General features: G+C 43.8%; 1 protein-coding gene across 1 annotated transcript in view; it reads right to left on the bottom strand.

Moving 5' to 3' along the window:
• Positions 1-14,261, bottom strand: part of AGK (acylglycerol kinase) — a 226,117-nt gene that overhangs the window by 129,301 nt on the left and 82,555 nt on the right. Inside the window, exon 8 of the mRNA XM_086952969.1 lies at positions 3,538-3,607. Coding sequence (XP_086809095.1) covers positions 3,538-3,607 — 70 coding nt within the window. The remainder of the gene's footprint in view (positions 1-3,537; positions 3,608-14,261) is intronic.

Genomic DNA, 14,261 nt, shown 5'->3' with positions numbered 1-14,261 from the left:
TAATGCGACTTCAAATGGTGCAGAATGCCGCCGCGAAGTTTGTACTGGATCTTCCTAGGCGGGCCTCTGCCACGGCTGCCAGAAAAGCATTGCATTGACTTTCGATTGAGGCCAGGATCTCTTTTAAGTCCCTTTGTCTGATCTATGGGGCTTTGGCCACAAACAGATCTAGAGGCCTGAGAGATCTGTTGATTCCTTATACCCCTTCCAGATCTTTGCACTCTGCTAATAAATCCTTGCAATCAATCCCCCGTGTTCGTAGAGCTAAGTGGGGTGGCAGAGCCTTTTCAACTTTGGCTCCAAGGTTGTGGAACACTCTGCCGACTGAGATTAAATCCCTTCCCTCAAAGTAAGCCTTTAGGAAGGCTCTTAAGACGTGGCTATTTGCCAAAGCCTATCCTTAGCTCTGGATCTGCCTTTTATGATTTTCTTTGGTTAGGCGCCTTGATGCCTTCGGGCTTAGTAGCGCGGTATAAATTTCATTTCATTCATTCATTCATTCAATACATTTCTATTAAAAAATCTCTGAACCCCATATGCCCATCATTCAACCATTTCAATCCTCAGATTGTCCTGCATTTGGCACTCTCCTCTGCAAATTGATATAGCTTTTCAATCATTTCTTCAATATTGCAGAGGCTTTCTTTGCTTCAAGGCAGCAGTAGTATTGTCTCTACAAAAAAATACCATACTGATACGTCTGTTTTTGTCACTGACCAGCATATCTCTCTGCTGCCATTCTTTAAAAAAAAGATTCTGGAACAATAAGTCTTTAATCGCCTTACCTTCTTTCTCACTATTCAGAATCTACTTGAACCCTTTCCATCAGACTTTCAAGCTTTGCTCTTTAAAGATCAACAGCGCTCTCTCAAATTCATAACCTCTGGTCACCACAATTACACCTTACATTAGTTCATGATCTCTTGCAAGTGTTTTACGCTATCGACCACCCGAACCCTACTATCAACAGCTCGTTCTGAGCTGGGTTTCATATATCTTTCAGATTGTTCCTTTTTGGTCTCCTTGTTTAACCACCTCCAGACCTTCTCCCTTAAGTGTCAACAAGACTCAGTTCTCGGCCTCTTCCTTTCCTTTTCTCCCTCTACAATTCATCCCTCGGTAAAATTACCACCTCTTTCAGTTTCTAATATAATAACTCTGCACATGAGAGACACATTTCTTTCATTTCCCATCTTCACTACTGATCTCATCAACAAGGATCTCAGACAGAATTGCGGCATTCTTTACTGGATAGCAGTACAACCACTCATATTAATTGCTCAAAAAACTGAAGTAGTGCATTTCCCTTCTGGACCAATAATTAACTCTATCCTATCCAATCCTTCCCCTCTGTCTCTTCCAGACAGCCTAACACCACCACTTCTAGACAGAATGTTGTGGTATGATTTAAACCCTTGATAGACACTTTCATAATCAACACTACGTAGCTTGTTTTTTTAACTACCGAACATATAGAATAACTGGCCAATCATTACATTTCACAATGTCAGACTCCTCTGTAAGATTCTACTAGTAGCACCATTAAGGCCTTTCAGTCCCTGTACATAGTTGCAGGATAAACAGAACTTATGCTCCTAGGTAACAACCCCAGCATGGCCCTCAAACAGATAGGGCCCAAGTGCCTGTGCACCCCCCCCCCTTCAAAAGAAACAAAGATTAAATATCAGGAACCTGCATGAGAGTCATTGGCCTACTCAGAAGGGTGTTCCCATACTTAGCTGACCATCACCGGAGAACACTCGTACAAACCCTAGTCATGAGTAGGGTAGACTACTGTAACGGATTGCTCATCTCCGCTAACACAGAACAGTTGAAGAGATTGCAGGTTGTTCAGAACACTGCTGCTAGATTGATCCTCAATGCCCCTGCGAGATCTCCCTCACATCCTTTACTGAGCAAGCTACACTGGCTTCCAATTCGCCAGAGAGTGCTATTCAAGATTTGTTGTACCATCCACAAATGCTTGTACGGTACTGGCCCTAGGTACCTAAATGAAATCTTCCAACTGTATCAGCCAGGTAGATCCTTAAGATCTAAAAATCAAGCCCTGCTGCAGATCCCTAGGATCAGAAGAGAAAGACAGGGAGGCCGAGCCCTAGCTTTCAGAGGTCCTACTCTATGGAACTCATTACCCCCATTCATAAGACAGAACTCCAATCTTACCACCTTCAGAAAATATCTAAAAACGTATCTGTTTCCCACCCAGCAACCCTAGCTAAGTCACTCATTCCTCTTGCTTCCACTGATCCTCAGTACAACACAGCGCGGAGATATCTCTTCGGAGATCGAATTCCTGCGCTTTACAAGAACCTAAATAAATAAATAAATAAATAAATAAATGTCTAAGACTACTTTGGAAGAAGGTGCTCCCCCCTCCTTCCAATGGCTGCAAAAGGAATGCTGATACAGGCCTTGGTCCTATCGTGTCTGGAACACGGCAACTCTCTATACCTAGGAGCTCCCAAAGCAACGATAAGGAAACTCCAATTCGTACAGAACTGCACCACCAGGATGCTGCTCAGGCTTCCAAAAACTCAGTCGGCTAAGAAAGCTCTGAAGACCCTACATTGGCTACCAATCTAGTAAAATTCAAGACCATGTGGGAAACTGGCCCTGCCATCAACTGCCCCCTTATCACAGTCTATCGCCCCAAGAAATGCTTGCGATCGGCTAATCTTAACTTTGCAGTCTTCCCCAAAATCAGGAGAGTAAGAAGCAGGAAGAAGATCCTTTTCCTATAACGTGGCAAGACTCTGGAACACCCTGCCCCATACCTTTGCGTTGAATCCCACCCATTTCCCGTTTCTTAAACGTCTTAAAACCTGGTTATTTCAACAATCCATCCTGTAATCCCATTCTCTCACTCTGTCTAATCGCTGCCGCTGGGATGCCCTAGGGTAGCTATGTGCTCTACAAATACTGAATAATAATAATTCAGTACCATCATCAAGCGGGCTGGTGTCCACTAGAGACAGCTTTTTACAAGCTACTCATGCCAGTTTTCAAATCCATTTATGGCTGCTCTCCAAATTACCAATCAGAAATCATGAGTAGATACGCTCCTACTCGTAACTTGCAGTCAACCCACCCAAAACCCTCTACTACACAACTAAACCTCCATGTGCAGAATAAAGGTTCTGATACATTCACTTATTAGGTCTTCTACACAGGAACTCTTCCTTCAGATCTCTATTTTATCCTTCAACTCAATACATTCAAAACTGCTCAAAAAGAACACCTCTCCTACAAGAAATTAAATAACTCCACACATTTTTCTACACTTTTGTATATTTATTTTTATGTGATAAATATATATATTGTTATGTTATTGTTGAATGTTCACCATCTCTTTATTACATCACTATCCCTATGTACCCCAAAAAATCTGTGAGCATCCTCCATACTACAATACTGCTGCTACATAAAGCATTTCTTATTGAAATGCTCCATTTCGGTCTTCAACAATTTCAATCATTCATGCATTTCCTACGGGGCAAACAAGAATAATATGGTTACCTTGATCTCAAGTACATCAAGAGCGACTGTCTCTCCTCTGAGTATGGCAAGTGTAGCATCTCCGATTTGCCTGAAAAAACAATGTGGGAACGGTCAGATTAAAAAGGTTTTGATCTAGGTGAGGCACATACTGAACAAAGTAGTAGGCTCTGTGTAAGAGACTTTATCAAAGTGGGCATCTGTAATTACAAAAAAACACACAGCAAACCAAAGCCACTCGAATGGTTAAGTGGATGCTCAAAGAAAAAGGAAGCTAGTTAATGCGTCTGTAAATTACTATTTTGGGATTCATATACGCTCAGCAGGGCGCATTTATGAAGTTTGTTAGTTAAAAAAAATAATTAAATGGATCACCCAGAAAAAGAGTTTATAGCCAGTTACACGTACAGATACAACAGATACCATCTTTATATCTACTGAATTACAAGAATTCAGATGGGAGTCTATCATATTACTGATAAACAATCTGCAGCTTTCAGAAGAACACTGCTTATAATGCAAAAAATACAACGTAGTACAAGTTGTAACTACCGATAAAATTTGCTGAGAGTTGAAGGTTGGACCCCAGATTGACCTCCAAACTCTTCACCACAGCAGATGGAGTAGGACTCTTTTGAATGTTTTGAGGCCAAAATGAAACATTGCACATGGAAGGCCCTCCTCAGGCACTAGATTCTCGATCTAATTATGGTTAAGGGTTAGGGTTTTACCAAATGCCTGTCCATCCAAGAGCTAATCTCGCACAGAGAGCAGCTCATGATAGCATAATTCTACCCCCACCGACCGAGCGCACAACTTCAGAATTATCCTGGATAGCCAACTAACCATGTAACATCAGATCAACACCGTTGCCTCGGTCTGCTTCCACACACTCCACATGCGCCGCAAGAATTGCAGGTGGATCCCCCCCTCATCTAGGAAAACGGTCATCAACACCCTCATCTCCAGCCGACTTGACTATGGCAAATCACTCTATGTCGGAACCACCAAACAGCTCCTAAAGCCTCATCCTCAACCTCCCCAAAAGAACCAGCATCTCTACTCCCCTCAAAGCTCTCCACTGGCTCCCCGTACAGAAAAGATGCCACTTCAAACTCCACACTCATGTTTACAAGTTCCCCCACAAATCCAGACCCTACTACATCAACCACGCCTGATGTTTTACCGACAGGCCAGAGAGCTCCATTCCTTCACCCTTGCCCTGGCAAACATCGCCTGCATCCAAAGAAGCTGCTGCAGTGATTGTTTCTCCGACCTTGCTGCCAGATCTTGGAATGACCTCCGTCTATGCACCCCCCCATTGCTTGAAGATTTCAGGAAGCAGTGGCTCGCACTTCCCAGTGCCTGGAGACCCCCCGGGGTGACACGCAGCGCTTTAGAAAACTTGTTGATTGATTTAGTACTATTTCAGGTCTGTTCAGTAGCATGAAACAAAGTCAGACTGAATGCTATCCAGACTGGACATGGATTCAACAACATAGGCCTCAAGTGTTTTTGCTTCAGTGGATTTTATATTAATTGGGTGATAATCACCTGGAGTTAAGGCATCCAACTTTGGTTCCCCCCCCCCCCCTCCGAAAGCATGACAAAAGTGCTCCTTTTAAAGTATGAAGGCACGACTCCAAAAGCAGTAAAGGTATTAAGCATCATCAGGAACAAAGGAGATATATGGATAGACTGAGAAAAAGATTGAAGTGGTAGAGAATCAAGAGAAGAACTGGATTTGCACTTAAAAACAAGAATGGTTAAAATACTAACTGACATAGGTTTGAAGACAGATCATGTAGCAGATACTGCCAAAAGTGAAGGGCAGATAACGACCAAAACTGAAGTAGATGAAGAGGAGCGTATCAGCTTCTCCAGCAGGGGCAATGGAGAATAGTCACACTGGCTTGACAAGGTATTATTGCGGTCATTGAATGACCTAGGCTCCAGAACAGCCAGCACACTAGCAGAAAGCCATGCTTGACTTACAGGGGGAGCCCTAAGATTGTTAGTAGACTTTTGGGTGGTGATGACGAGTTGGCACTGCAAGGCTTGTGGGGACAAGAGTGCACTGGGGGTTACTTAGTTTGCAGTTGGCAGATCCAGCACAGAGCAACTTGGCTTCAGCATGTAATTGGTGGGAGGGGGCGGGGGTCATTCTTTTCCTAGAGTGGGGGAGGAGTGGGGGAGGAAGGGAGTGCTTGGAAGTTTCCATGATAGAACATTCCAGATATGTTGATGCTTTAAAGAGTATTCTCTAACAGGAAGTTAATAAATAACTTTTCCTACTAAACCAGCGTTGGATATTTAAACTTTCTGCAGGGTCACTCCTTTTTTTGCTGAAACCTATTTTTGTTGGCTGTAGAACTCTGTGCACTTTACCCCATCTTAACCAGGAGTAAAGTGCGTGTGCTCCCCCTTTCAACATAAGGAAACTGGTATACACCTAATTGGCATATTTAACTTGCTTACAAGTCCCTAGTATATGATACCATGGTGTACCCAAGCCCTGGAAGTTAAATGTCACAAGTGGACTGCAGCACCTATTCTGCCATTCACTACAGTTGTAATGTAAACATCACTTCAGGTCTGCCACCAGAAGCTTGCCTGTGCAGGCTTAATCTGCAAATTCAACCTGTCAAACTACCCATTTGACAGCCTAAAACTCTCCTTTTAAATACTTTAAGTCACCTACAAGTAACCCTTACTGCCCATTAAGACAGGGTGCATGCTATTTAAAAAGTAGGACAGATGAAGGCTAATGTGAACATGTCCTTACAGTGACTAGCACCTCATAGCCATTTTCACTGCAGCATGTTTGGCTGTTCCATAGGAAAGCAATGGAATACAATATAAAGTTTAATAAATATTATATCCACCTAGCAAATAGCTACAAATGTAATTTCAGGAATTTTTGAAATATTTCATATAAACCCAATTCACTGGTGAAATCAGATTTGTAGAAAATATTTCATAAAGATGATCTAACTGAAGTCCCTGGAAGCTAAATCTGCATTTTGCTCTCTTCCTTCTGTCAGCCAGTAATTATCATGGGAGTGAATAAGGTGAGAACCTGCTCCCAGGACATTTTGACTTTATTACTGTTTAAATACTGCATGAATACTCTACACATTGCCTCTAAGTTAAGCAAATCTACTCTGAGCCATAGCTACCTGGGGGTTGAGCTCAGGTATATTCGTGACATTAGTGGTTCAACCAGACAAGGTTTATGATTATTATTTGAGTTGGGTTCTCACCTCTATCAAGTAATCACCCAATTTCTAACACCAGTAAATGTATCACAGAATTCCAAAGAGAAACTTCTTAAACCTGGAGTTCTCTTGGATAAAACAGTGAAAATGACTTTAAAAACTGTTGAAGAGGACCTTAAAGTCAGCAGCTATTCTCAAACATCTATACCCTAAAAAGATGTTTATTGTAGTCTCTGATGCCTCAAAGTGCCACAGGAGCTGCTTTCCTGCAATTCTATGAAGACATCTTAAACACCCTATCTTGTACTCCCTCTTGAATTTTAATCTACTTACTACTCAGTTATCGATCAACAGTTGTTGGCCATTAAGGAGGCTTGCACTGAATAGAGTCATTTGCTTTTAGGAGCTTAACATCCTTTTGAATCCATCATATACCTTTCATAGTAATACAGAAATGTCAATGTAAGAACAGTTGCCAAGCCCACGGGACCTAGTCTTTTGTATAGTTTGGCTTGTCACTTACATTTCTGGATTAAAGAATACTTTGGCGGATACAATGTCTAGTCTTCACACAGTAGTTCCACTTGTCATCAGCATATTTTGTTTCCTGAACAACTATTGTAACTGACCTCCGCATTTCAGGGTGAAGTTTGAAACGCAACTCGGCTGGTTGATAGTGGAAATATTAAGGAACTGTGTGCGAAGAATGATTTGTAAAGGAGAAAAAGTTCTGAAAGTATATATTCTTATACAGTTCATAACTTATGTCACAACGCTTTGAGTGCTTGTCATAGTGATAAGAATCCTCTGGACTCATCCCTCGCTTTTTTTGGTGGTACCTAGTGGCTCGAATTAGGGATCAATTTGTGGCCTAATATGTGTCCTGAGCACAACATAAATCATCGTATTTGAGGCGAAGTGGGTTGGTGCAAACATTACCAATAGCTCCAGGTCTGTAGCACACAATTTTCGCCGACTTCATTGCACAATTATCAATATTTGAAGGTTATACAACCATCATGGTCACAGTTGACGGCTGTCTAAAAGGATGCTATCAGCAATGGAAATAGCCCTATGCTTTAAGAACATCATTCATTTGTATAGGAGGCTAGCTGTATCTACAGAGGCCTGCAATACAACCCTCGTTTCTGTAAAGTTGTTTGTTCCACCTTACAAATTTCTAGAGGGCTATTACCTCGATTCCATCTACCAACAAATAGTTTAACAGAACTTACTAATCAAACTTAAGAACAACTTTTGCTGTGCTTCTGTAACACTACTTGTGAGATAGGCCTTTCTTTGCTGCTTTTTGCACTGTCGGCATTTAACAAGAACACATATTGTGCAACAAAGACGTTTCCTTTTGCCCGAGGATTACTCCTGAGATTATACCGTACTCATTATCAGTACCCATGACCTCTACAGATCTCATATGGGGTCGAACTCCTGGGTGGACCCTTGAGACTCATGGCACTGCATTTGTGACCCCCGCCTCAGAGGTAGCAAAATCAGTGCCAAGAAGACATGGGCAGCTCGCCTTTATAGGTGTCATGCTCATCTTCGTTTTTTAGACATTTTTTATTACACTATTAGTGGATGATAGTTTAGTATTTACTATTAATGTAATAAAAAAATGGAGCACCAGGAGCTAGAACAAGACCTTCAGTGGCAAATGTCTTATGTAAAAACAATTTCAAATTTATGCAGTGGTCGTGTTTGTGGGTGAAAATGTGCTTGGGTGCAAGAGAGCGTGTGCATTTGTGAATAGGTCTGTGTGCGTGTGTATGTGTGAGTTAAAGTGGCAGAGTCAGTGAATAAGTGAAACTCTGTGTAAGTATGAGTGAGTCAGAATGAGTGACAAGAAGGGTGAATAAAGTGAGAAAGTATGAGGGAGTGAGAGTTACAGTGAATGTGAGTGAGAGTAAATGTGAATAAAGAATAGAGAAAGAGTATGTGAGAATAAGTGAGAGTGAATGAGACTGACATAGTTAGTGCAAGTGAGTATGATTGACTCAGAGTAAGAATAAGAGAGAATGAGTTATGTGAGTGAAAGCTAGTGAGTGAGAATAAATGAGTCCAAGTGAGAATTAATTACGAAGGGTGAGCAAGGGAATAAAAGCAAGCGTGAATGAGAATGTGATGCTCAGCTTGCTGGTCTGCCATTGGCCCTGACATATTGAAGGTAATTTTTGACTTATAAAGGCACCCATGTTAAAATAATACTGCTGGCATACTGGAGGCAACTGTTACATGACAGGCACGTGTGAAAAATACTGGCACTGGCATGCTGCAGGTATCCATAGCCAATTTTGAAAATCACGGGTTGAACACCTAACCAGTGTCAGGTGTCATTGACTTGGCTCACCTTGAAAGGACTTTAATGTGAACAAGTACCCTTCAAGCCTATCGTTTCTTTAGAAAATGTATATAGAAAGTGTGGTTTTTAATACACTACTTTCACACATTTTTTAAATAATTTTATCGGTTGGAGGTACATCCCACCTCATCTCCCCCTCCAACCCTGAGCCCACTGAGATTCAGGGTAAGTATTACATCCCACCACTTTCAAGATCATGACAGCATCGTAATACAGGTGGTTTCTAAAATGGTGAGCTGTCTGTGCTGTGCAGTTATTACAGAACTTCAGCGATGCTAATTATTGTGATTTCATCTGGGTTAAGGCCATGTGACACCACTTCCTTGGGACATTAGGGTCAAAGGTCATATGATGTCACTTCCTGTGATATTATAAGGGTCAAATAGAGTGTAATCATTCACTCCCTAACGCTGGCATGCTGGTGAATAGACATCCATGATGGCCTCTGTATTCTTGCTGCACATTAATGAGATTGGGCAGAAGACTGTTTGCAAGAAGTTCAAAAACAGATGAAGCTACAGGCTAACGGGCGCAGGCGACCTGAGCGCAACTATTCAATACTAGATAGAGAGAGCCCCTCAAAGCTAGGTTCATTTTCTATTACTAAGTTAGAGAAACCAGCAGCCGTGCATCTGCAGTAGTCCACCTCTTGTCGAGTACATGCAGTCTTCCATGTTTTTCCGTTAAGACCATTCTTATTTGATCAATGTCCTCGATTTAAGCTGAATTCCCCTCCTCTTGTTCAGATAGAAGGCCATGCAAAGTTTGAAGTTGCAGAAATTTGTGACTCATTTTAATGTGGGAAGCCTTAGTATCTTGTTAGGTTGAAGGGGTACCCAATTTGTAATCAGTCAAGGGGGCAGCTATCCAAGTTCAGTCCAGTCTTAGTACATATGTTTTTTATTTCCCATCCAATTTGGTGAATAGAGGGGTGGTGGTGGGATGTGAGCCATATTGTCATGTGCCTTCGTGAGGGTTTATCTGTGCATGTGGAGACAAGGGCATGCTAGGAGTTACTTACAACGAGGCCCGTTGATTTGCAGACCTCACAGGAATTGCATATGCAGCTCAGTGCCACTCGCCTTCAGGGCTGCTACTGGGAGGGATTCCCCTCCCCCCCAACAGTGTAGGGTTGGGGGGGGGGGAAGAGGGGGCAGGGGGGGGGGAACGCTAGGAAGGTCATTCATGATAGAAGATTCTGGTACTTTGTATTTTCTATTGCCAATTCATTTGGACTGTCTATGGTTATTTCTCTATGAACCTTTCTCAATCCAGGATGGTGCATTTCCTCTTCCAGGTTCTGGAGGAGTATTCTTTCTGTTTAGTTAGTATATACAGGCTCTACTTAAAATGAGGGATGTATACGCTTTTGGGACAATCCTGTTGGTTTTCTACTGGCTTCTTCGACATACACTTCTGCTCAGTGGCCAAATGTAAAATGCTGGGGCACCCTGCAGAATATGAACCAGGGCCCCTAGTCACCCACACATTACAGATATTCTCTGGCCTTGGAGCAGATTGGGGCCCCCTGAAGGATTAGAGGCCCATGAAGGGTTGGAGGCACTCTTGCGCTGCAGGGACCTATGTTGCAGCCCTGGTCATTCTGGTACTACCTCTGCCCTTCTAAAATGAGCACTCTCTCTGATGGACCCCCCCCCATTCTTGAAAATGGCCTCTCAGATTCTGCCTGAAAGAGAAACAAGTTAACTATTTTGTTTCTCTTCAGTCCTGGGCCTGCACTGTGTCAGCTCAGAGTGCACTGCTCACTGCAGCTGTTTTAGAAATAGACACTTTTACAGCACAGACAAGCTGAGGAGGGCCCCCCTCATGCAGTGAAGACGGGGGGGGGGGGCACACCGCACTGCAAGGGGTGCGGAGGTGTCGGTTACGCCCCTGCTTCTGCTACCTGAACCAGTATCTTTTATTTGTTTACTGCTGGACGCAATTCAAGACCTGCTGGCCGTAAGTCAAGAACTTCTACCTCTACTTTCTTAGTGGTCACTTAGTCACTGGTGGTGTAACCAATTTCGTTCTGCCTATTTAATCCGCCTGGATTTTTCAATTTCAAATCACCTGGTTTTGGAATTTTTATTGTGCGCGAGATCCACAACTGGTGACTCACCCATGATAAACACAAAGTAAATGGATGGCGGGTTTACAGCCACTGTCTGCCTTCTAAGATGAGGCTGATGTGAGGAAGCAGGGTAAGGGGCAATTGGCTTGTTACACAGCAACTTGTCTGCACATAAGTGAGGACTGAGATGTGAGACTACCATTGTACGCAGCCCAGTAACTGCGTACAAGGAAAACCTGGCGCCGAGATGACTCTGCGCGGTTAGATATTGACCTGGGGTGGGCCTTATAATAATAGTGGACACTCATAGGGAAAGTCAGTGTTGTTTACTGTCTTTTCTGTAGTGACACAACGTTAGACTGCAGTCTCGCTTCCCTTTGAGTTCATCAAGATATCAAAATGGGGTGAAACATGCACGCCAATAAGGGTTATATAAGTCACAAGAAGCTATATGTGCTTCTTATGGGTTGTCCAGAATTGTCATATTTCTCTGGCTCACCTCAGAATCAGAGTCCAGACATTTTGTCATCCTGCTGGTTAATTAAATCTCTCTCCAGCAGATCGAACAAAGGCCTCCCCACACAAAGGGATCCATTACAAGTCCCCCACTCAGCCCCTGAGGAGGAAGCGGTGGGGAAGGACATCTTAATCTGCTAATCAGCAGCCCAGGCCCACTGAACAAAGGCAGGAGTCCAGACCTCTGGAGCCACCTCCAGAGCTCTGGAGGCTAGGGAACCCCAACACCCAGGGTGGTTTAGGTCTATGGGGGCTGGGACTCCATCTCAGGGCCACCCATCATTGAAGGAACAGGGGAGCCCCGGGGGAGCCCCATAGTGCCCTCGCCAGAAGCAAGGAAGAGGCCCAGGACCCCATCTCAGGGCCTGACACAAGTGGCAGAAGGGGAGCGCTATCACAGCCCCCTCCTGAAAAAAGAAGGAAGAAACCAGGACCCCAACATTCAAGAATTAAGCTGTGGTGAGCCTGCCCAAACTCCCTATGCCCATGTCTGGTGGCAGGGTGTAAGCCACTGAGCGGAGGTGAGCACTAATGGCTCCCACGGTAGCAAAGGAAACTGCTGGCTGGGCAGCTGGGGTGGGCTCAATGAGCTGGCCAGCAAAGAAGACCATGTGGAGGGGCCAAGTGCAACCAGGTACCCGAAGGAAAAAAGAGAAAGGAGAAAGAAATAGGAAGACGGTGAAGCAATAACAAAGAAATGCAGCCAGAGCAGTCTATTTGGTATTCGCGCTAATGGAAGAGCCCCAAAATGCCCTGCTGGGCTTTCATCACTCAAAGTTTTCTACTGCTTGTGGTGTCCCCAGAACAACAGGGCCATAACCCCACCACCAATAAAAAAGGAGAGTATAGGGGAGGGGCTGCCGGAGTGAAGCAGCTCTGCCCCAAGGAAAGTTTCAAAAGGCACTGACCCAAAGTCTGCAGGGTCAGAGGAACTAGGACCACTCTAGGTTTTACAGTACTTTTCAAGAACTCCCTAAGCTGGAGCTTTTGCTCTACAGCTGGGAATGCAGTGTCCACTAGGGGCTAGTTCTATCGGTGCTTTCTATGTGGCCTAAGTTTTATAAACAGTTCAAACAGGAATGTGTGGATGGTTCTGGAGTTGAAAGATTAGCTTTGGCAATCAGTGGTCGGTTGGTAGCTGTATCCGGGTCAGTAACCATGCTTTTTTCAGATGATGTGTTGTTTTTTTGTTGATTGAATCGCCTCCGCGCGTAAATGTCTGCCCATGTGTACACCTCGTTTAATTTATAATCTATGGTGTCCCAACGATATTTACGTATTTTGCCTTCCTGTAATTCTTTGTTGTACTTGTCAAGTTTCTGATTGATGTCATCCAAGGTTTTCTTCCACATCTCGTGATCAACGCGCTATTCCATTTAATTCTTTAAATCAAATATTTCCTCGTCTAGTTATCGTATTGTTTTTGATAATTGTTCAATAATTAATAAAATCAGATCCAGCGAGCATTTATTTAAAATAGAGAACCATTATCCATAAATGCGGGTTGAGGTGCAGTCTGAATACCATTGGTCTGATAGATCATCGAAGTCCCCTAGGCATAAGTTTAGCTCTATGGTATTGCACAAGGGTAGATGCGTGCAGTCACTGGTTTAATTGTCTTTGAGTCAAATATTCTAATTGTTTGATTTGTTGTGAGATGGATCCTCCATGGGTGTCAGTTTAACTTCTTGTTTGAGGGCATATATATCTGATGCCTCCTCATTAGTATATGCTAAAGTTGCAGCTCGATTTGTTATAATGTTTGAGATCGAGTCAAAAAACATGTTATTACTCTTGTGTTTATGAAAATTATTGTGCGTGCTACCTCCAAAGATGGTCAATAATTGAAACATAGGGCCTCATTAGGATTGCGTCCGTCCGCGACCCCAGCGCATGGGCTGCGGCGTTCCCTAATGTGCGATTAGGATGTGACCGCCACCCTGGCGGTCACATCCTGGATATTTAACATTGCGGCGGGTGCTGCTTCAAGCAGCACCCGCCGCAATCTCAAAAGTGCATGTTTAACATTTACATGCACAAAGCGGCAGGCACCGCGCGGTGCCTGCCGCTTTGTGCAAGTAAATGCTGGGGGGTACCATAGGTACCCCCCATGTGCACCCCCCACCCGCCAACATCCTGGGGGCCCGCAACGGGCCCCCAAAATCAAAAGTACACATGCTTTTCCACGGCGGAAAAACCGCAGCGGAAAAGCATGTTTACAAATGCTTCCTAATTTGGCTGGCGGTGTCTGATAGACACTGCCAGCCAAATGAGAGCTTTTCCGCCGCGGTTGTAATCTGACCGCGGCGGGAAAGCAGCGGACAGTAATCAAGACCCACCAGCCATCGTAATGCGGCTGTGAGTCCGCAGAGGATTTTCCGCCTCCTCCGGGCCGGAGGTGGCTTCCTCCGGCCCGGAGGAGGCGGAAAATCCTCCATCATAATCAGGCCCTAAGTGTGAGGATAGGAGATGCACTGCCTGTTCTATGCAGTTATAAGTGTATATTCTAGTTGGCATTTCACCTAAAAGGTTTGCGATATATTTTTTCACAAACATTTTT

Source organism: Lissotriton vulgaris, chromosome 1_2 (genome assembly GCF_964263255.1).
Source record: "Lissotriton vulgaris chromosome 1_2, aLisVul1.2, whole genome shotgun sequence".
Classification (NCBI taxonomy): Eukaryota; Metazoa; Chordata; class Amphibia; order Caudata; family Salamandridae; genus Lissotriton; species Lissotriton vulgaris.
Note: the sequence above shows the minus strand (reverse complement) of the source record. Positions and strands in the feature narration are given on the sequence as shown.